Below are 24,249 nucleotides of genomic sequence, written 5' to 3' on the forward strand. Positions count from 1 at the left end.
CTTGAAGCACGTTTAAAATTGGAAAAGTTCAGCCGGCACAAGCACTTAAATTTTTTGCAGGGTTTGAAACACTGCATGTAAAGCTAGAGTGCCATTTCCCATAAAGGAAAGCACACTTCAGGGAAACTGATCTCGGCTCCAATTTGGTTAGCAAAAATTAGTGACTGACTTCCCAATCAGCTGCAATTGCTCCCCCCTCAGCAACTTGAGCCCAAGTCTTGCACAGAAGAGGCATTTTCTCTGCTGAGTAGATTGTCATCTAGAAAACGGGCAAAACAAGCAGCAATGACTCGAAGGCCACAAAGTAAATGGGCAACAACCAGGAATGGGAGCCGGTCTTCTGACTTGCAGGAGATCACTGTGCTCTTCCCACATGGCCCGTGTGTAATGGCAATTACTGTTTTATGAACAAGTCAAACTCCTCTGGGGGAAAGACCTGTTCTAAAGAAAAACAGGAGGGAAACAGCCGCTTTGCTTATTGTCCAGCAGGTCTGAAGCATCTACACATCTTCCTGTGACAGTCACAGCACACGGTGTGTCAGGACAAGGCAACACCACCACCCCTGCCCGAATCTGCAGATGAGTTTCTAGACTTTCAGAAAGTCCAATTAAAGTTCTTACTGAGGTGTCAGTGCCAGGACTGGCACCCTTCCTGCAGCACCCGGTGAGCCAGGAGCTTCACCAGCAGATCAGAGGCCACGTGGGATGTACCAAGTGCAGTGTTGCGAGTCATGTAAGACAGAGGGACAAAAAAACCCCCACATGCTCTGAAATCCAAAGACAGACTTTTTTTCATCTTGCTACTTGCACAAAAGTCTCCACTGCAAGCTAACAGTATTTGTGAAGATAAGCGTGAGGATGGTCAGATGCAGTTAGTGTCATCTGTCCCACTACAGATCATCTCTGATTTCAGTTTCTGAAAAATGAACCCAACAGGCCAGTATTTTCCATGCTGGGAGCCCAGATCACACCTTTCCTGTGCTCTAGGAGCTTCATCTGCTTCTGTTGTTCCTGACAAGCGACAAGCTCTGGGATGAGAAGTTAACCTGGAAGCAGAAAGGAGAAGCGATCCCAGCACCTTGGCACCCAATTTCGGACACAGGGATCCCAACCCCCTGGGTCCAGGGGCCAGCAAAGCCTCGGCTCACACAGAGCAGCCACTCACATAAGGCAAATCCCCACGGAGCATGCACTTAAATTGTTCACAGGAGAAAGTAACTGCGTAAGTAAGAGCCCCAACAATGGTCTGTTGTCCTTCTCACAACAGCAGTTGCAAAGAACAGAAGAAACACTTATTCTCAGACACAACTGAGCAGATCTTCTGCCAGCTACAAATTAACAGATATTTACAGTAAAAACCTGTAATTAAAAGGGTGTCTTAATCACTTGACTGAATTCCTGAAACAAAGAGGTACAACCAATACTTCGGATGAGTGCAGGAGAGTCACTAATTGGCTTGACTATTTACAAGGCTGCTTTACAGCTCCCGCAGCTCTCCCTGGATGCCCCCATCATCTCCACACCAGCTGCCCAGGGAATGTTCCCAGCTGGATTACAGCCAGAGGTTGTATACAAAAATGCCTGGTATTTGCTGCTGTTGTCCTTTAATAAGCAGCCTCTATTCCCTCCATCCCCCCTGCCTCCTACTGAAGGCAATTCCAATCAGATATCCTTGTATGGCTGCAAGCATCTGCTAAGTGACAGTTCATCAAGCCCAGTCTCTAGCTTAAAATAAAGTGCAGTGCAGCACGGTTTCATATTTGACTTTCCACAAGTTGCCTTGCAGCTAAAGACAACAAAGCCGGGCAAGGTTGGGATATTTCTCAGACTCCTCATATACCACAGCAGAAATTTCTTCATCTTGGTGCCCTGGCTCCAGCAGCCTGAACGCCATGGAACAGCAACAGGAGCAATTATCAGAAACACCAACACTCAGCAAAACAGCAGCAGCTGCAGCTTCTCAAAATAAAAAAAAAACCAAAGCCCACAAAGCTGCTAATGACAGCTTCAGATCTTACAGAAATGGAACAACGTCCGGTGAGGTGCGTGCGCATCGCAAAGTTCGCACCACTTTTCTGTAGCTGGTTTCATACAGCTGCCGGGCTAACACAGGCCGAGAATGTACTTCTAGCAGGAACAAGAAGGTGCTGAAACGACATGTATTTTCCTTTTGTTTCAGCAAACTAAGAATTTACAGAGAGAAAATTCTAAACGAGTTATCGTTTGCACCCCAAGCAAGGGGGAGTGATTAGACAGACGTTAGTTGAGTGTAACTTCCCAAAGAATTACTGGTCTTGAGGGGTGCCCGTTTGCTTTTTGTTTGAAAGTTTGACGAACCAAACTACAAAGTGATGGAGAGCTCCAGTAACCTCAGCAGCGACTTGTCAGCGGTTAGCACCCTGAAACTGAACTACCTGACTTCAAAGCTGAAAAGAAATTATCATTACTGTTCATTCAGCTCCTCCCGCCTCAGCACTAACCAGGCAATAATCTGGTTTTCACCTATGGCTGATAAGTTGTCCAGTGGATTCAGCAACTGCAGGTGCATGTGCCTGTGTGCATATTTGGGTTTTTCAGTTGGTGAAAGGCCAAAAGACACATAAGAAATCACATCACTGCTACCTGAGGAAACCAGGGACACATCACAGAGCAGGCAGTCTTCTCAGACACAGGAAAATTACTTTGGGTTCACTTTGAGAAAAGCCTCTCCACGAGAAGTAATTTCAGCACAAAGTTTCTCCTACCAACTGTGTCCCTGGGGCTCAAATACAAATTTACAAGAATGGACACGGTTGGGGGAAAGGTGATGGGGGTGCGGAACACAGTGGAACAAATACCGACCAGACAAAAGGAAGTCAGTGCATAAATATGCATAAAATTACACGCCACTAAGTCAGAATAAAGCCCTGTGGTCAAGTCTCCTCAGCAATTGTCCATATTCAGTTCCTTAAAAGACAGAGTGGAAAAAGCGATCAGAACAGAAGGTAACAAAACGAGAGTAAGAATGTGCATTTTATGTCCTGAGAGAACTCTTATTTCTGGAGCAAGAGCAGGAGGTCACCTGTGCTACTGAGTCTGGACTGGAGAACTGAATGGCAGCCACATCAGCTGGAGATCTCAGTCACCCCTCCTGAAGAACTGGACGCCAGGTCAGGGGAAGGACGAGATGCTGAGCCGAGACAAGCAGCCAGGAAACACAGCAGCCGTGTTGGGTTGTTTGTGTTTTTCCCCTCCTGGCACCAAGTTTGACTTTGAGAAAAATATTACCAACTTTAAGATCACTAGTTTATGCAAAACTCTTCATCTTTAGGGCACGTCAGGCCCCAAACTCCTCATGGAACGGCAGCAGGTCGTGTTTGAGACAGAAAACCTCCAAGTCATCTCACTGCCTTCGAAATAATAAGATGTATCATTGTGCCTGTATCTGCAGTGGAATACAGGTTATTCTTTGGCACGATTCTCTTTGAGGGGAAAAAAAAAAAAAAATCAGATTATTCTCAGCAAACTGCATTCCTCAACACGGTCCACCTGCGTGCATCTTCTCTTGGCAGGTATAACACACCGTCTGCAGCGACCGGTGTCTACCAAATGCTGAACCAGCCTGGGTCATCAGGCACTGCAGTCCTGAGGCAAAGCGTGAACAAACCTCCAAGTGTCTACAAAACATCTGAGATAAAACATTCATTAACGTAGCTACAACAGTGGTTTAACAATGTTAGAAAACACATTAAGTAACACCTTTGCAGTTTCATGATGCGTCTGGCCACAGCTATTTACTGGAATGACTGCATGAAGGTAAGTGCAGTCCTGCCAGGGGAACCAGGGTAGGATTTCCTACAGATTTGGACATGTTAAGACAACGAAACAGCCTTAACTCCAGAATTAAGTTGCACACTTTCATGCCTAGGATAAAAAACCCATGTGTAACAGGTATAAATCAGGATTGGCTGTCTGTTGAGTCCAGAAGGAACAAAAGCTTAAGGTCATCTTGCAGTTGAGGAAATAAAAAAAAATAGGAGTTTAAAGGTTTTCCAAGGTAAGTATGAATAGACTGGACACCATCAAGTTAGAACCAAATGAAGAAAGGCCTCTGGTACAAGTGCAGAGACAGCGTTTGAAGAGGAAAAACTGAAACCAAACGCAAAGGCTTGAAACAGCAGCAGTCCTACACCTCAGTGCTTGGAGAGCAGCAGCCCGGGCTGGCCAGAGAAAAGGCAGCTGGACCCAGAGACCTGGCAAGGTGCTGTTCACACACCATGGCTTGAGAGCTGACCTGGTCCCCAGAAAACTGGATCAACTAGAGGTAGGGAGAGGCAGGTGACCATGGTAAACAGATGAAGCTTCATCACCAATGGGAGAGACTTATCTCCAGGATGTACAAAAAGACAGTTACGGTCTAGGCAGGAACGACCAGCACACCACAGCTGTTCACTCATCCCAGTGCACCAGGCGAGGGGTGTTTTCTTTCTCACTAGCTGGCTTGAACTACTCTTACTGAAGAACAGAAAAAAGGTTTCTGAGGACTTTCACCTCTACTAAAGCCGAGGGTCAATTGGATGATCAGTGTCCCGACACAACAAGTCTGGGATGAGAAGATGTCTCAAGCCTCCGATGAACTGCCACGGGAGTTTCTGAAACCACCTCCAGTGCAGTTGAGACACGCTCCTACCACCTTGTTTATTCCTGCCTTAGCCTAAGACCTGGAAAGCCAGTGGCATGGAAGGGAAACACACACATTTTACTTTTTCAACATATAATCAGCAATGCAACAAAGTCCTGGACACTACCCACCCTTGATCAAAACATGAGACATCCTCTTGGCCTGTTACACATGGTTGTTTGCCATGGCCTTGTCCCATTCATGGAGGGGATTAAGCCACATAGCAAGTACCAAGTTTATCAAGCACCAAGTTTATCAAGCAAGCCTAACAAAACACAGCTCTGCCGTGACACTCGTGTTGGGGACAGTGTTGCAGAGGCAGTTGTCTTTACAGTCTCTCTGTTCAAAAGATACATGGAAGGGAATACAAGTGGATTTGATGGCACTTCTGAACTGGACACAGAGCTGCAAAGCAGTCTGGACAAACCTGTCTTAAGACAAAAGTGTTTATTAACCTGAACAACAGCCTGGTAACCCCAATCATCCTTTTTATAGTCAGGGCCTAAATGGTGCCGATGGATACACAGGATTAGCAAGATCTCCCATGCTATGGGCAAATTTGGTGTTTAACTTCAAGACAACAGAAACACCTTGGGTTCTGGCATCTATCACATCGTGCATCTTTATATTCCCAAAAGGTAAGACCTAGACTGGAAGGTCTTTGGTCCTGTACATCCAGTTTGGAGAGGAAATGCCTTGTCCTTCATAATTCTGAGGCCACAGAACTGTTCACATTACTGAGGAAATTTGTATTTCCAAGTAAATCATGTTCAGTGACATTGAACCTTTTCAACCTTGTTTCTCCTTATGTTGCTGTGTAAATACTTCAGTAAGAAATAGAAGTTAAAGCAGCCAGACGGCCAACAGAGCTGGAATCGATTGTTCAGAACCTCAGCTCTATTAAGAGCCTGCCATGCCTCTGTGAAGTGCAGTGTTTGACACCGGTACAACCAAGGCACTGAATCAAAGGTAGCAAAACTTGTCCAGTGTCATGGTACTAATAGCTTCAATACTTAGTTTTGTGATATGATTCCAGGATAGCATTGAAATCCTTCGAAGATGTGGTGTTCACTGCTTCTTCACACCAGCTTCTGAATTTTTTCCCTGGAGGAGCAGATTTGTCACCAAACATTTTACATGTCCAACAGAAGAGATGTCACCAGGGCCATCTCTGAGGGTCTTAACATCAGGACTGCACTCAGAGCACATCCCAGAGCTCCAGACTCAGTGCTGGGTACAGCGGATTCTCCTGCGGTCTGACTGTAGGGAAGGGTGTCCATCCCCACCCCCCATCTGGGAGGCAGTTTGTCTCTGCACATGGATGCGCAGCAAGCAGCTCATCAACTGCCCAGCCAAGATGTGGAGAAACCTCTCACAAGATGCAGATCTTTCATGTTGAAGTGTGCTGTACTGGGTATGGAACAGGGTTCCATTGCCTATTCAGTGCAGCAGGATCAAAAGCTTACAGTAACCTTACAGGTGAGGTAGTAAAATTGAAGGCAAGAGAGCTTAAAAGATTTCCAATTTGCAAATGAACAGATCAGGCATTCACTAAATCCTGCAGCACCACCGTTCCAACCTTTGTGGTCTTGGTTGACCATGGAAAGAAGCGCAAGGTTTGTGCACAGGCACAAAACATGAAGCTACTTCAATGAAAATTCACCTGAGGCAAGCACATACTGTCGAAGCATCCACAAACACACAAGAACAAAGCATTTATTTTCCCTCTGGGATCCCACCCCTGCTTTGAGGGCTGTTTTGCACATTGCACATGAAGTAGTCATCACACAAAACAGAAGTCACACTAAGAGCTGGGACCACAGACCTAGACAAGCCTGTGTTAACCAGATGAACTTTTATCTTCACTACAGAACTGGGTTTGCTTCTGTGTCCCTAGGCCCCAGATACCTTGTGTTCAGATTATCTGTAGTTCAAAAAAGCGTGGCTTGAAAGGATTGTCCATCAGTCTTGTGTAAAGTCAGAGTTAAGGCACTTTTGTAGGATGCAGAAGATGAAGATTCAGATTTCTTCACGTCAAGAAGAAAACTGAACCCAGGTCTCTTTCCAGCAATTAATCTACCCGTGGAGCTATTCCAGGATCCTCAGGAGCTATGGCCTCAATGTGCCGGCACACAGCACCGCCAAGGGATCGCACAGCCCACGCAGAGCCACACGAGCTACTGCATCCTCCCTCTCCCCCTCAGACTATTGGATAAGTTCAGTTATACCCCAGACTGCTAACTGCAGTTTCAGAATGGAGCCAAGGTGTTGTTTCACCCCACCGACAAACCAACCCAACCCCCAGGTTGCTACCAACAGGGACACGACCCCTCCAGGGTGTTCAAACTCCACACCAGTGCTCCTGAGCCCACCAAGTGCAGACCCACAGAACTAAGCTGACGAGAAGCAGCATTTTGTGGCAAGGTGATGAACCAGCTCGGGGGAAGAGCTGGCAGAAACCGCATTCTGAAACTGCAATTAGCAGCCTGGGATGTATCAGCTCGGCAGCCTCACATGCCTGAAAGCACAGGGTGTTTCAAAAGGATGGACCCAATTTGAAATCACTTTATCTCTGCAACCACAACCCACCCATGAACACAACTGTTACCACTTGAAAGGGCAGTGCATCGAGTTCCTAAAACTTGATCACTCATTAGACCACTTGTAAATTTTTGTGTAATGGTAACGTGTTGCCATTGTGAAACACGCTGCTTCGAAATGGGGTCCGTCTATCTGAAACACCCTGTACACCCGTACTCTTGACCTCCCCACCATTGCATTCCCAGGTCCCAGAGGAATTCTGAATGAAATTCGTGCTTCTGGCTGGGGCAAAGTCGGTACACACCGAACACAAAAGGAAACCTCGGTGCCAGCTTAGCCAGGGCTGCCCGTTGGAAGCGGATCCAAAGCGAAGCTGCTGCTCAGCAGGGCTCCAGACCAACTTCCGATTCGCATTCCCCCAGGTGCTACAGCCCGAGTAGCATTTGAGATACAGACACCTTTTAAAGCTTTTTGTTTCTGATTAGCACCTCTTGACTGAGATTTTTAAATTATGTTTCTTAAACGGTGCATACCTGTAAAATTTTCAATAAGGTGAATTAATTGTTTAAAGAATATGTTGCTATATTAAACAGCATTTCATGCTACATCTCTAACCATTAGTCACTGTCTGTGAAGATTAAAAATCAAATTTTGACTATTAGAGCTATATCTAAGACGCTTTCAAAACACAGATTTCCAAAAATGCTCAAATGAAACGTGTTCACTTACGTGCAGAGAATTGATTGGTCCTCACGGTCTGCAAAACAAGAACAAATGTGGTTATAGTTGTGTTTACAGTGTCCTGTAATTTGCAAGATAGTTTCTTTTAAATGAGTATCTTAAAAATTCAGCTTCTGAGGTTAACACATCTAAGGACACTCTCCAGCAAGTTTCATACCATATCTTAAACACCTCCGTTCACACTCCCCCCCCAAACAACAGCTCAGACATTCCTAAAAGCTCCACCATTTCATATAATAAAACTAAAACTTTATTAAAATTTAAAATAAAATTTAATAGAAACCCACAGTAATATTTTTAACCATATTTTCAGACAAAGTTGGTGCAACATCCGTATGCATCTTTGCCCAGATTAATCAAATTATTTTAACTAAACAAGCAAAAAAGTTCCAAGTACACAACACTAACGAGCAGACACTTGGGAACAGCACTGACAGCTCCAGCAAACAAGCGCTTCCCTATGGTTTTTTTTCTTTTTTTAAATGAACATGCAAGCCTAAAGCGCTTCCATAATTAGCTTATTCATTAAAGACCTGTCAAAAGGACATTCAGGGAAATACTGAGCAGAGCTGAACTCTGCAATACAGTGGCTCAGCACTTCTGTGGCACCCGCTGCTGCGCTCCTGACCTTTGGAAAGCAAGCCTGGAGGTCGGTTCTGCCCCGCACGGGGTAATTCACAATTACAAGACCTTTACAAGATGTATTTCAATATCATGCACTCTATATTAAAAATTATATCATCAAAACATTCAAATACACCTGAAAACAAGTAAAATGTTTTAGTTAAAGGTGTTTTCCACCCTTTGAGCCAGTGTTTTCAATGAGTTCTACATCTTTTTCATGAATTTACATCACAAAGATCTTGCTTTTACACTTCAGCTGTCACCAGCTCCAGAATACGATTCCCTCCCGCAAGCTCCGAGCTTCAGACAGCTTTTCTGTTCCAATTGGTAATTTGTAATGAATTACGATACAATAAATAAAATCAAGCTTTATTTTACTCAAGTGTAAAGCTCACGGCTACATGGCAGACTCCCCACATACAGCCCTGCTCCTCAGCACTGGCGGACTCCAGACAACGTGTGACAACTGCTCCTTGTGGGACACCAGTCCTGGCAGGAGGAACAGACACACGGCAGCTTCCACACACGCTCCAGAGGCCTCAACCAGATCCATGTCCGTATATACAACCTCAGTACATTTCCGATCATTTCTGGCAAGCAGAATAGTGTAAACAACATCTCACATTGTTTCTAAATAGGTTCAGAAATAATGTTGTTAAACTGAGTTGCAAATTTCTGCTGAGTTTTGCAGACTGCATGACACCAGCCATCCTACACGCGTAACGAGCCGAGCTCCTAATGCCGTTGCACAACAATGAGTGTGGAAGCGGAATGTCAGCCCTAGCTAGGTAGCATGTAAAAAATTAAAACCAAAATCCAGCAGTGAGCTGCGATTCCCCCTGCTCTGCTGCCTGATGAACAACCCAGGCACCAGAACAGTCGGTGTCTGGACAACCAATTCCTGGGGAGAGTCCAGCGGTGGCTGCGAAGATGCTGAGGGGTCTGAAGCATCTTTATTGTGAAGAGAAACTGAGAGAGCTGGGGCTGCTCAGCTGGAGAAGAGAAGCTGAGAGGGATCTGATCATCATTAACTCAGTTTAACTCAATCAGAGGAATATAAGCATGAGGACAAGTATGTGGTAGGAGGGGATGAAATAAGAGGGCTAAGCTCTTAATTCAAGTTATGACATAAGACCAACCTTCTGGTTTTAAATCAAGACAGAAGTCCCATAGGAATCTATTACTTCACTTTAGAGACATACAGCTTAGATTTAAATACATCACAAGGTCTTCAAACTGCATTGAAGACCACAGAGAAGGGCTACTACGATATTCCTAATTTGAAAAACAAAGGTCCAAGATTATGCACAGTTTATGAATAAAAACAAAATTTGATTTTCTAGTTCAGAAATAAGCTTTCTATAGGCTAGTATGTCCTTTTGAATCGAAGAATTTGGAAGCACAAAGGCAATACAAGCTGACTCAAACCTTAGGTTGAAGGTCCCCGGCTGCCACAATTCAATCTGAGCTGCCACTGATGTCTCTGCCCTCTCTGCCCAGTTCTCCCATCCCATCTCTTGAAACCAGGAGCTGACCATGAAAATGCACAGGCTGCGAGTTCAAGTAGCTGATGGAACTAACAAAACTTCATTTTCAACCAGATCAGCTTCCCGATCCAGTTTATAACAGTTGGAAATCCAGTATAACACTGGAAACACTCAGTGAGTCACACTAGCAAAAAAAAACTATTTATGTATCTATTTATCGATATGTATCTATTATGTATCTATTTATAAAAATAGATACATAAATCCTATAGAAATATATATCCAAAAAAGTGGGTAATCATTAGATGGGCTTATGCTATATCAAGCACATTCAGCATGTGGAAGTGCCCGAGCAGCAGGCAGAGCCAGCACTCGCCGCCCGCTGCCCCAGCTCCAATTCCCACTGACACCAGAACCAGCGGCCACATCAGGGAAACCCAGTCGTACAACACTGAACAGGGCAAACGCTTTGAAGAGAGAGCAAGGAGGATTCCCAGAATACAAAAAGGGCCAGAAGAATATCAGCTTTGAAAGTCAGTCTTCCCTACACCCTCTTAAACCTACATTGCTCTCACCTCCCCAGAGAAATATGTTCTGGGGATGGCGACTGGCAGCTCCCCAAACAAACCTGCTGCTTGGCTGTGGAACTGCCATGTTTTCTCATTTGAAAATCCCATAAGAATAGATCCTGATGTTCACCTTATCTGTATATATAACAAAATGCATCAAGTTTTCACTGTCAGAATACAAAACATTTTACACCAATACCCCTTCTCTCACCAAATCATGCAATGATTTTTACCCCCCCCGCAACATACCAGACCCAACAAAACCCCTGTTAACTCTGAGGAAAGTTCCAGACGTACATTAAACAATTTTTTGGGTAACTGGTTCAGACAGGAGGTTCTGCGAAGTCATAGCTCAAAGCTCTAGAGTCTGTCTACAAAAGAATTACTGTATTTCAGCAAAGCAGCTTTTCTTAAAAGTAGGACTTGGTTCTGCTTGGGTCACACTATAGTCATTCAGAAATCCGTAGAAGACAATAAAACAGAAAAGGAAGAATCCGTCTTCAGGTTTCCTACCAAAACTCAAAGGCAGTAGCATTGCGAGCACAGCAATTTTATCACAGAGTTTCCAAATAGAATGGATGCCCACCCTCTACGCTTCCTTTGCTCCAATTACCTTTTACTATATTGATATTTTACGTATTGCAAATGCCCAGATCTGCCTTTATCCCTCACAATCTGACTCTGAGGAAATGAAGAGGCCAGCTGGAGCCATCCTGCACAGTGAACTGCCCAATGGGGAAGTCATTTTTTGAGATTAACACAAATAACGAATCTATGAAAACATCTCCACAGATGTATTACCTGCTTTCAGATTTAATGTCTCTCTGATCACTCTCACAGCAACTACAGTTTTTGTCAAACACAGTAACCTTCATACAAACCTTGACTGTCTCACAATCCTGTCACCCTTCCGAAAAGCATCTTCCCTTTCACATCCAGCCTTTATTTAGTTAAGAGCTTGAAATAAGTGTGACAAGATAAAAAGGTCAATTCTAGAAAAGCAGTGAAAATGGACGTATGCAAGTATTAACCTGTCTTCCTGACTTAGGTTAAAAAACCCTCAGAGCTATGGGCTGCTACACATCAGGGAATTACGCAGAGGGAAATGGTTCTTATTTGCAGGTCCATCAAGGGTTGTCCTTACCGAAAGCCAAGCACAAGACTCTTGCAGATCATTCCTTTTGACATAGCCCTTCCTTTCATTTCTCCAGAGCAGGAATAGCCATTCAGCAGTGATAAAGCGCAAGGCTCATTCCTGCAGCAGGCGTCACCAAAAAAGTTGCTGCATTTGTTGGGCTGGAGGAAGCAACATTGATAGTTCTCAAATGGGAGAAATTGTTGTCTTTCTAAACGGAGGTCGTGGTGCAGGGGGAATGGAAGGTTCTCATTTATTTTTAGACAATAGTTAATACTCAGGTGCCATAGCCCATAAACCAAGAAAAGACTGCTTCCATGGTCGAGAGCTTTGTTTGTTGTGGGTGTCAGGCTCAGGAGATCCGTGTATATTTGCCCTCTACTGTAGGTGAACAGGCTCAAATATCAGTCTATTCAAGGACATTCAAACATCGAATTCCTGACAAGTTTTGCAAAAGTGGGTCAGTGCCTGGAGGAGAGAGACCTTCCCATCAGCACAGGTATTGCTGCGGCCGGAGCATTCACAGGACTCAGCCATAAATGCCCCATAGCATTAGAAAGTCCGCAGGCGGTCTGACAATCTGCCATTCTTCATTTCCAAGTGCTCTATCACCTTTTTTTTTTCCTTTTTTCTTTAAACCAAATCCTACTGGACTGATAAGCACGGAAAGAGATCTGGTAACAGAGATGAAGTATGCCTTTATATTTTGTGTTTGTCTTTAAAATGTTGCCTAGTTACTCCCTAAACTATCATCAAACACTTAACGCTACCAAGTGACTCGCAACAAACATCTCCAACAAGCGCAACAGGAAGACTGACAGGCACAAGTTTGTCTGCTGAGTACCTGCCTCGCTGCAGACCAAAAATACCCTGACACACTTTGGCTCACCGGGAGATTTCTGCAATCGCGCTGTTTATCCTCCATTTCACCTCTGCCTTTGGTTGTGCAATCATCTTTGCCGTGTACAGCGCAGTCGTTCACTGTTCAACGTACACTCTGTGTCTTCACAATAAGACAAGGGCAGTTTACAGGAACACAGTCAGTATTTTGCCAATACTAACCCATTACACGTTCAAGTGAGCCCTTGAGAAAGTGTATGATTTGCTACCAGCATAAAGCTGACATTTCAGGTTAGAGGACCTAAATTTAATCAGCCAGTGCTGACTATTTAAGGAAGCTGAAGCTAAAGATGCCCAAAGCATCAACGCAATACATCCAGCAGTGCTAAAGACGACGGACAATGTTGGGTTACTCCTTTTGGGCAGTTTCAGGTGACTTAAGAGGCGGCAGACATCGCAGTCATCTTCAAGAACGGCAAGTAGGATCATTGCACTGTCATTGCAAAAGATGGAAGGGACTCTGGAGGGGAAAATGATCAATGACACCAGCACTCTTTCGGGGAAAACCTTTCCTCTTGATGTACCTTGAAACTGCATTTATCATCTTCTTTGCTTGTCATCATCAGCTTATTCATCTTTTGGTCAGTTTTTACAGCCAAGTCTTATTTATTGGAAACTGTCGAGGTATGATCTTGCAGAAATTCTCACTCTTACTCCTCAAATGTAGAATGTAATTTATACTAGAAGACCAAATTCAGGTGCACTCCACTCCTCGTGGGTATCCAGTGATTTTAAGATTTAGAATAATCACATTTACCAGTTTTGCTTCATCAGTGCTGGTACTATTTCCACACAACACTGCAACCCCAGTGCTCAGACACCGCCCATGGGGGATGACACCAGAACTCACCATCCGCTTCAGACACAACTACATCAGTGCTGTTACCTCTTCAAATCAATTACCAGTTCCTTCCTTTGTCTGTTCACCTGGTATTTCTCACATAACATGCTACAAGACACTGACAACAAGCATCTACTACATTCCCTCAGCAAGAAACACCAGCCTATCTGAACAAATTACCACAAACCCCTTCTGACAGATCAGGATTTCGCTCTTGCCTCTCTCATGTACTTTGGTTACTCCAAGATACCTTCAAGTCTTCAAAGAAGGGCTGAGAAAGCACCTGTTTACCATGGGCTGGGGGTGGTGATGCAGACACTCTTTAGTTGCTCTGGTTGTTTGTGAACTTAAAATAAGAAAAGCTTTTAAAAAATAGTTCCCTCTCTTAATCTAAAAGATGTGAGATTTGAGATAAATCACAACAGTCACGCATCAGTTTTGCTTGCTGACTGCCAAGTATGTTGAGTTTATTATCAACTGAAGCATAGCAGAGGTCAGTCACGGTTTCCTCTGCAACTTGTTTTCGGTGATCCGTAGCACGGAATACAAGTATTTCTTGCACGTCTACCAGACTTCACGACCACACTCGTTATTCGCTTGCTCACCCCCGATAGCTCCATCTGTGGCACAAGCGCTCGAGCACAGATGCGGCACCAGCAGCCAACCCAACCCAGCAGCACCGAGCCCTGGAACAACATGCCAAGCTATGAATTGAGGCTATTTTAGAAGTCACGAGTTCAGTATTTGCAACATTAACTTGAAATTACACAAATTCCTAAAGAAGAAATTGTGACATTTGTTTTTGGAGTTGCCAGCCAAGGCTGAATCAGCATGAAGGGAGAAAACAAATAGCTGTCAGACCATGACCTGCCCACTTAATGAAACTGTGGGTAGCTTCCCCATTACATACCAGATAGAACTGGAATTTTGTTTTTAGTTCTCATTAAATTTGCAGAAGCTCAAGGATGCTTTATGTTTTCACCGGCAGTCTTTCACTACCTTTAATAACTATTATTAAGAGAAGCTTTGGTAAGTCTAACTTAGAAATTAAAACAGAGTTGCCACATTTGTGAGCAGAAGTTAATAGGTAACACATTCCTTCCCTAACAAATTCATTCAAACAGGTACAGATTTATAACAAGACTTGCGAACACCCCTAATCTCTCAAGTAATACCAAATGTACTCAGCATTTTCAGATGGGTGACTGCTGTAGTTTAGGAGATGAGTAGAGAACACAAGTCGGTCTTCAGTTTCAAGAAAGGCTGGAGAAAGCGGCAGAGTCCCAAGGGCTGAGATGTACGAACAGCCGATGCACAGAGAGGGAAATGACTGTGACACACTGCACCCCTCAGCCAGTCGGGCCAGCTACAACTAACAAGACCCATTTACCCTCAAAGTCAACAACTGGTTCTCACAAAAGCATTTAACGCGACTTAGCTGAAGGGCAGGAACAACCCATAAGGCAGCAGCTTCTTAAAACTGCTCCAGCTAGAGCTGCAAGGACTTGCTCGCTGACGCTCGTTGTTCCTCAAACGACAGCTGAGCAGTTCCCAGCCTTCCCGAGTTGTGCCTCCAAAGAGCTGTCCCAGTGGAAACGAGCAGCTCCCGAGTCTCCTGTGCAGACCAGCCCCATGCTTACTTTTCAGTTTTTATTTGCATGCTGCTTAGAAGTAACCAAGAATCAGTAATAGTTGCAAGGCACAGGCTGACAGAGGTTTGTTTAGACGGCGGAGTATGCAGCATCACAGCAGTTTCTGTTCTCCATCAACCCCGTTAAAGTCACTCTGTTTCCCACGTAGTACAATTTTGTCTAGACAAAGACTATATTGTCAGCTGAAACCAGCATTCGAGGAGGTCCTTCAACTGTAATATCTGCCATTTAAGCTCACTCATTTAACTTTTGCTTTTCTTCCCAGACAAATAAGCATGCACAAAGCACTTCACAAAACTGGCTGTGAACCAGCTCTCACTCCGGAGGACTCTTCCTTAGTTGTTTCATCAAGCTTGGAAATGGAGTGAGTGTGGTACCAGCCCATAGCCAGGCTTTCTAAGCTCAGCCCACCGCAGTCGGTGGTTTGGTTTTCGTTCTCAGTCACACACACATAGCACACAGAGCAGCCGCCTGTAAGCTCAGCCACACTACCAACACTGGGTTTTTTTTTTTTACACATCGCCTAGCAATAGCTAGGCTAAAAAGTTATAGCACTTTTCTGACAAATATTTTCTAAAACCCCAAGCTTTTTGATGAGTATGTTTATCTGAAAGTATTTTGAGTCCTAGATTTGATGCACAGACCTCTGCTCTTCAGCAGTGAAGTCAATTACTTTTTCCAACCACTGAATAGCATAAGAAGTTCTAAAACACTTTCCAAGGAGAATGCGTAAAAGCCACTGTTGCTCGTGAGACATTTCAGGACTTACATACCAAAGTGTTGAGGCCACCCTGTGAGTGTGGCAAGATACTGCGCAATTCACTTCATATGGTGTGCAACGTCCAAGATAAACATTTGTCTACAATCAAGATTTGGGGGTTGGGGGCGAGGAATGGATCTCTCAAGTTAAGCAGGACAGCTCAACCATTAAAATCCTTTCCTCAAAAGACTCAAGTAAATGCTACTTTTTTATATTTTAAATACAGATTTCCCTTATGTTTGATTCCTAATGGTTTTTAAAGAAATTCAAAAATTCAGAAGACAAACAGCACACTTCCCCTGCCCTCTTGTGCCTAAATCACCACTAAGTTCTCAAGCTATTTCAACAAATAACTTGAAATTGCACAATATATATCCATCCAGCTTTTAAAGAAAAACCACAGGTATATTCAGATTTCCTATCCTTTGGAAGAAAGACATTGACCTTCATTTTTATAAGCTCAAAAGAGCTTTTACTTACAGGTATTTGTACACATACACAAGCATTTTCTTCTCCTCTTTGCCATTGTTCTGAACATGAGCATCATATATTCCTTATGCTATTGACAGGAGGGAAATCTCAAAATCCCCTTCTCTGTTTCCCGAGCACACAGACCCGACACAAACGTTTGTTCCTGGAAGTACAAAGCACTAACACTCACCTCATAGTTTCACTGTATCTGCTGATGATTAAAGCAACCCTTCCCTATCAGAAATGGGCATCAACAATAATTGTTTACAAAATGGTTTTCATTGGTGTTTGTTTTTTTTTTTTTTTAGCATAGCTTAATGCTGCTTCTCTCTAAAAATCTGGTGTATATTATCCTACGTAGAGGCAGTATCTCCATATGGAGGGCAGGAGGGGAACAGGAAGAGCGTCTCTCCACCAACTATTAATCCAACCTCTCTCCACCCACTTCCAGCACCTCACCAGCCCCTTTCTTCGAGTCTTAATCTTCAATAAGAGACGTGAAAATCAAGGATACGAGAAAGAGTAAGTTAGTAACTGCATGAATTTTTGAGGCAATAACTACCGCGAATGTACTCCTGTACTAAAGGCAACGTTTCCCTGTGGTTTTGTGGAGAAAAACTTAACCTCATCTTTTAAATCTATTTCATTTGAGACGCTGAATGTAACCATGAACAACCACTGCCTTGAGAAGAGATATAATTATATTTCACCAGTTGCCTTTCTGGGCCAGTTTAACACTTCAGTGTCGTAAGAAATAAAACTTAGAGAAACTACCCCAATAAAGACTGATGATTTCTGTACAGTCATAGTGAACTGACAGCTGTGCTGTAGTTCTAGTAGTCCCACGGGCCTCTCCAGATCCCTGTGAGGCACCCACGGACCAAACCCGCCCGTCCCACGCAGACACAGACTCTCAGCATTTAATCCACATGCACTTTTATATGCAGGTAGCAAAAGTAAACTCACTGATAGAGCAAGACAGACCACACACAATCCGGATCAGTATCAGCAGGTAGAGACGATCCCCTACAACACTATCCCCATAGCCAGTGAATTCTCCTGCAACTTCCTGATCCATCGCCCTCAAACTTTAAGTTCATTAATTCCTCAAATTGCTTTTTTGGACAAGCATAGGCTTTCAGTACCCATTATATCCCAAGGCACAGACTGCCACAGTTTAGCTATGCTGTTAAAATTGCTTCTTTTTGTTGTTTTGAACATGTCACTTGTAAATTCCAAGTAATGACCCTTTGTTCTTGAACAGGAAAGGATGGGGTGGGAGCAGAGGGTCATTGTTCCCTCTCCCTCTGCCACTTCAGCTTTAGATTTCTTATATCTGACCTGAATTATTATTTCCATGCTGAATACAGTTTTGATAGTTTCAGTTGTTCTTTGAATGTTTTCCTGTCACATTTCCCCTTCACCCAAAGCAGGGAAAAGCCAGATCTGTGCACAGAATTGTATATAAAACATATTGTAAGGCAAAAGTATTTCCTGGTTTGTTGCTTTTTCCAGTTACTCTCCACATTTTCTACCTGATTTACAACCATTGCTCAACACTGAATTTGGATTTCCACACATCTGTTTTGTGCCCTGCAACTCCTACTGAAGCAGCAACAGCTCCAAAATTACTGAGGTTTGCCATTGCAGACGTGTTGTCCTGGGGAGAACAATCTCACACACTGCTTTATCCTCACACCAGGCTCCCATTTCTGCTACCCTGGGTAACAATATAAGCCAAGCATCTCCTTGCCACCTCTTCTGTTTTCCAGACAAGAGGTGTATATACGAGAAGCATGAACACAAGCACGAGTTCCACAGGGTTTTCAGCAGTAGCCCTGCCAAAGAGTAAAAGCAGAAAACAATGGACAAGATGGATCACTCTGTAACCAGCTCTTTATGTATAGGAAGGTCCTTCTTCACATTGCAGTTATTTCAGAGCCTCTGGTTAGAATCCTTACATCACTTTTGGAAAGCCATACCAGACAGCTCTCCCTTGCTCATACAGGCTCAGCTCACCACATTTGCAAGGCACAACCTTTCTTTCCAAAAGCCACGTGAAGTCTTTCTGTGCAATGATACATGTATGTATGTTCCTGTGAAGGCTAGTTTTATACTTTGGAACAGTTCCTACCAACATATTTATCATTGATCATGGGCATACTGCTCTTCCTGTTTCCGTATCTGAAAAGGAATCTCAAAAAGCCGACACCCAGCAGCCATTATAACATCTGGGTGCTCTGGTACCAAGTGGTTTGTGCCTAATGTTCACATACAGCACAGTTATTCAGCTATTCCAGCTCTGAGCTTAAGAACTTGTTTCTTGCAGTTTGCTACCACCATTTTTCTATTTACCATCCCCTCAGTTTGAGGGTGATTCCCTCATGTTTCATTCCCCACCTGAGAACTTCCCCAAGCAATTTCATAGCAGGCACACATAGGAAGAGGTAGTCACACTTTTTTCCTGCTTTTTCCACCTATACATCATACAATAGCTTTACCATCACTCTGAAAAAAACCCTAGAATAAAAAGAATTTTAACATCCTGGAGTATTCAGAAAGCCATGAGCTTTTCTTCACCCTGCTTTATCAAACAGCGTACTAGGGGTGCACAACCCCTTGCAACTCTGAACCCCTGAGAAAGGTACACAAAGTAGGACCTAAGCAGCCAAATACCTGAAAGCATCGAGTGTGGACAAGTGGAAGGATGATATTGTAATTCCTAGTTAGGAACCTAGACATACATACTGAGATATACGTTGACAACCATGCTGGTGACACGAGCCTTGGGTTACTGAAGACAAAGAGCAGAACACCGCCAGCCCCTCATCACTTCTCTCCACTTGCTAAGTGTTAAAAACGGCTCCGACTTCTTGCTGCTTCCTTGCCAGAATATAGCAAGGAAATCTAAGTCAAGTGGGAGAAAAGAGGAGCTACTGCAATTCCTATCAGCACCAGCTACAGCCAACGTCAGCTCCTGGTTCAGCACCGCTGAGGAATGCAGAACGACCAACAAAATCAGTTGTGTGCAAACCACGCAACACTCAGTGCTGTTCCAGGGCAGGGTGCTCTCAGGTTAGAATACACTCAAGTTCTTGTTGCACAAGCAATAATGGCTTGATGTATGTTGTCTGAAGGCTGAAGCCAAGCAGAAGTGAGTTATCCATTTCACAACTACTTAGAAATAAATGGAGTTTGAATTAAACTACAGCTTCAGAGTAGAAGCACGTGTTGGCTGAGTAATACACACTAAGTGATTCATCTCATGAATGATTTCATAAGTTGGATGCACTTAGACTTGAATTCCTGTCTGTAGGCTAGCACAGGCACAATTCAGTGTGAGGCCAGCTTGCACAGCAAGTTTTAAAATTAAAACCATCACTAATTGGTCAGAATATCAATTAGAGAGAGCATGGAAAGGGCTCATCTGCTGCAACACTTCACAAGTGGGAGAAAACAGGCGAGGCACCGAAGAAATGAAGAATTCTCTATGAAACGTTATTCCTGTCTCATTTTTAAATACGATAAAGTTAATTTTTTTTTTGTGACTTCAAGAAGTAAGTCAACCACTCCAAGGAACACCTCTAAGTAACTGAGGCTTAAGAAAAAAAGTTGTTTATTGTAAATATCATTACGTACAATTAAGTTTGTAAGCCTGAAGTTGACCACCAGTAAAGAGCAGGGATCCAAACACATTCTTACACAGAGGAAGCCAAGGCTTAGGAGCTGTGCTCACAAGCACTAACGTACTAAAACTCTTCCAACAGCAACAAGAAGTTGAAGAAAGACACAGTAGAAATCCAGTTCCAGGACCTAAGTTCAGCTGAGTTTGTTCAGTGAGGAGTTGCTCCTGAGCCCAGTCAGAGATGGTTTAACAAGGTGCAATAATCTGAACTGTGAAAATAATTTCCCAGTCACTGAAGCACACAGATTTAACACCAAGAGTCAGATGGGAAGAGTAAGACTGAGGAGAAGAAATATTGCACAATAGGCTGAGCTGACAGAAGCATTTCTCATTTTACTTCAAATGCAAACATAATGAGGTAGATGACTGTTTCAGCTTGATGGATTTCAGCTTTTTCTACTTCATTTCTTGCTTCAAGGGCCTCTTTTCCTCCAATCAGCCACTAAGACCACTGCATATCACCTTCCTATTGGTGTACAAACCAATTTTGATGTTAATATTATTGTCACCTCAGCATTTATATTCCACAGCAGCCTGACCAGACAAAGTGAAAACAGAAATCACAGTGTATCAACGAGGAGACCTAAAAATCCTTCAAATTACGTTTACCCAGCAGCTACTCCTGCTTACACTGGCCATCCTGAACTTTGTAACTTGTTAAAAAGCTTGAGGGATATTTCCATAAGTCAAGATGTAAGGAAAATATCAAGAACATTAATTGCACATAAGCCAGGTTCTATATACTCTTCACAGAGACTGTTCATCATCACTCCCAGGCTTTTTAGTCTCAGAGAAACTTCTTCCTCTTCCATTTTAAGATTTAACAGAGCTTTAAAGAAAAAAGCTGTCATCTCCTAGTTTTAATTATTATCTTCCATATCTTTAAGAAAACAAACAAAAAACCCACCAACAACCTAAAACCACCACATCCCCAAAGGGAGGACTCGAGATTAACTAAAAATCTAGATCAATACAATGTTTTTAAATAGACAAGCATTGCATCTGTAGGCAGTATCGGCTTCTCCAACACCAAGTGTTCCCTTCACGTATTACGCTGTTTCCGATAAACCTTCTCTGCAACAGGATTAAAGGCAGTCCTAAAATACCAGCGCTAATTCAGTGCTCATCAAGACGTCCTCAGGGAAACAGGATAGAAAGGAGAGACTAAGCATAATTATACAAGAGTAATATTAGCAGGCAAGCTGGTCCTTGGCAACAAAAAGCAAAGAAGTTTTCCTTAATATTTCCTCCAAAGCACTTTTAAGAGTCAATGAATAAACAGGCATAATAGTGTTGCACTTCCTCTGGAATCACAGTGGGAGAACAGGAGGGAGCAGGGAGAAGAGAAAGCCAAGCGTGGTAAAAGCACTAGAGAATAAAATCTGTTAGCCCTGCTTTCATGCAATCAAATCTCCCTGGCTCGTAAAAATAGTCAGAGATGAACTGTTAGACTTAGTTTTATTAAAGAAAATGCTAGTCCCTGTCAAAACCTTTTCTGCTCACTGCCTATAACTTCTAGCAGTACAGAAGAACACTAGCAAGTCTTGCAAATGGTATTACCGAAGAGAATTAAGGTCACTGTTGTCACAGGGATTAGGACACCAGTTCCTTACGACCACGTCAAGTGTCCAGTAGCCGTGAAAAGCTCAGGCTGGCGTTGTTTGCGGAGCACGCCCACACCAGCCCTGCGCATTTATGCATTTGATTTCTGTCCAGGGTTAAAGAATTTCAGTGTGCCCAGAAGCCCCATGGTTACATGTACTTACTGCTTCAACATAACATTAGGAAAATGAAGAGAAAACACAGGAGAAATCCACTAAACCACCTGTGAAGTAACACCCTACTACCACACTACTTTGAAAAATAATTACCAGGGGAGAGAGAGGGGAAATCCAGTATGTAAAGCTGAATTGCATGTTATTATCTTCTGAGGTCAAGGCACGGAGTAATGAGGCTTTTCCTGAAGAGAAATCCTGACTGTCATAACCAGAATGCACCCAAAGTCTTCCTTGTTTTTAATAAGGCTGCGTTCACACTCCGTGTGTACTGCAAGTCTTGCAGCACTGAGGAAACCAAGCAACCACTGAGGTTTGCTTTTCTTTGCGAAACTTGCCTCAAATCTGCAGTGCACGCAGCTGCCCCAGCAGCAAACCGGCCACTGAGGCCAGCTCTGACATCCCACTTTCTTGGGACAGCTTCTGCTAATTCCAGCAATGTTTAAGACAAGGAATAACTACTGAGATGCACATGCACTATTTGTTTCTGCCAGCCACAAAACCTTTGGTTTGCATAACCCAAACCAGAAATCTGTATTTCTTTGTTTAAGCACAAATATTAAACATACAAAACTTCAGATTAGCAGAAACTTGAAGTCAATCTCTAATCATTCATACGCTGAATCAAAGGTGTGAAAGCATTAAGATACTGAGTAACACTTCACACAACTGAGCCAGATGACCAGCACAGAAAATCGTGTTTTAAGCAATCGAGTTGCTCAGAGTCACAGCTCAAGTGCAGGTCTCCTGTTAATCAGTACGAACACATATCACCAACACTCCGAAAATTAGTAGTTTATGATCAGCTACAAAGAAAGTAAACATGATCATACTGAACAAAATACTACTGAACAGGCAAGGAAAATACAGTCAACCACTTTCCTTGACCTAAATCAGCAGCTAAAATATTTCTATACGGGTATCATCATATTATCCAAAGGAAATGCTTTCCTATTCTTTCAATTTCAGATTTGAATCCTAATAATTAAACTTTAGATGTCAAATACTGGACACACAGGAGTCATTCATATCAAAAGAAACCTCTGAAGATGCTGTAATAGCAATAGTGTGACTTACAATAATACTGGAAAACCTGATCCCACCTACCCTGCTTGCCACCGTCCCAGCTCTGCCTCCCAAAGCAGCTACGGGCACGAACATGGAAACAAACTGCTCAACAGTTTTATAACTCTGTGTGAGTAACTTACCAGCAAAAGCATCTCGGTTAAGGCAGAGACCTCTGACTTAATCCAAAGCACCGGAATTAACAACAGCTAGTTCCTGCTTAGAGGCCCATTTCTACCAGCCAAAAGTTCGATACACGTTTTCTGTTTCATTACTTAAAGACTGAAAGCTATAACAGTTAGGAGATAAAGGACATTTTGTGCATTACGTTAAATACTTGGCTGGCAGGGAAAGCTGGTAGCTCTAGGCAGAGAGTAGCTGACCTTGTGTTTCAACGGATAATCAGGAAATAAGTTGAATATTGTAATAACAGACAAGTATTATTCGATGCTAGAATGACGAGAAAACCTTAGTTGTTGTAATTGCAATTTTTATGTATATGGAGACTTAAATTCAGTTCCCTGAAATGGTCCTGTCTGCATCAGATCCCATCCAGAAGGAGCAGCACCAGCAGCATCACTGCCAGACCCCTCCGCTCACCCCCCTTGAAACAAATTCTCATCAGTCCTTCTAAATAAACAAGGAGTAGCTCCACATTGGTGAAGGGCACTAGAAACACAGGTTTCATTAACCTTCAGCAAGTTATTCCCTAATAAGTGAATGCTGTTGCATAGTTTTCATCTATTCTTATTCCAATCTACAGCATTGTTCTTTCAAATGAAAATAATTCAGACTATCTAAAACAAAATGAAAGCAAGCACAGAGGTTTGACAGAAAATGTAAACTTCCATATACGAGTATGGCAAGAAAACAAGACAGTAACCAAACATATCCATCCTGTGAAATTGCTTCTTCATTTCATCTTCCAAAATCAGCGAAATTTGTCCATGTATCAAGATCTCCAGAGATATAAATCAATACTAGCATGGCACGTGAACAAACATAGAGGACTTGAAGTGCGACAACTACTGACATTGATTGACATTATTAGAGGACATTTGGCTAAAGAACTTTTGAAAAGTTCTTGAGAGAATTTCAGAAGACATTGTGTTTTTTGAGGGGGAAGCCCTTCTCCACAAACCACATGAGACTGCTAGGAATAAACTCCTTAAAGTAATCTTTAAGTTTACTCTATTATTCCATGTATATTTGTTAATAGGGGTCATCTGATCTGAGCTATTAGAGGCTATTGTTCTGATCAAGAGGACATTGTTTTGGTTTTTCCCCCCCCACAAAATATACGAAGTCAGATTCACAGTTTTCATATTTGTCCAGCATAGCCT

General features: G+C 43.1%; 1 protein-coding gene across 2 annotated transcripts in view; it reads right to left on the reverse strand.

Moving 5' to 3' along the window:
* MYH10 (myosin heavy chain 10) overlaps positions 1-24,249 on the reverse strand; it is a 97,252-nt gene that overhangs the window by 57,025 nt on the left and 15,978 nt on the right. For both annotated transcript variants that reach the window (XM_065852473.1, XM_071816423.1), the window contains exon 4: positions 7,931-7,958. In XM_065852473.1, the coding sequence (XP_065708545.1) occupies positions 7,931-7,958 (28 nt within the window). The remainder of the gene's footprint in view (positions 1-7,930; positions 7,959-24,249) is intronic.

This window comes from Patagioenas fasciata, chromosome 18 (assembly GCF_037038585.1).
Source record: "Patagioenas fasciata isolate bPatFas1 chromosome 18, bPatFas1.hap1, whole genome shotgun sequence".
NCBI lineage: Eukaryota > Metazoa > Chordata > Aves > Columbiformes > Columbidae > Patagioenas > Patagioenas fasciata.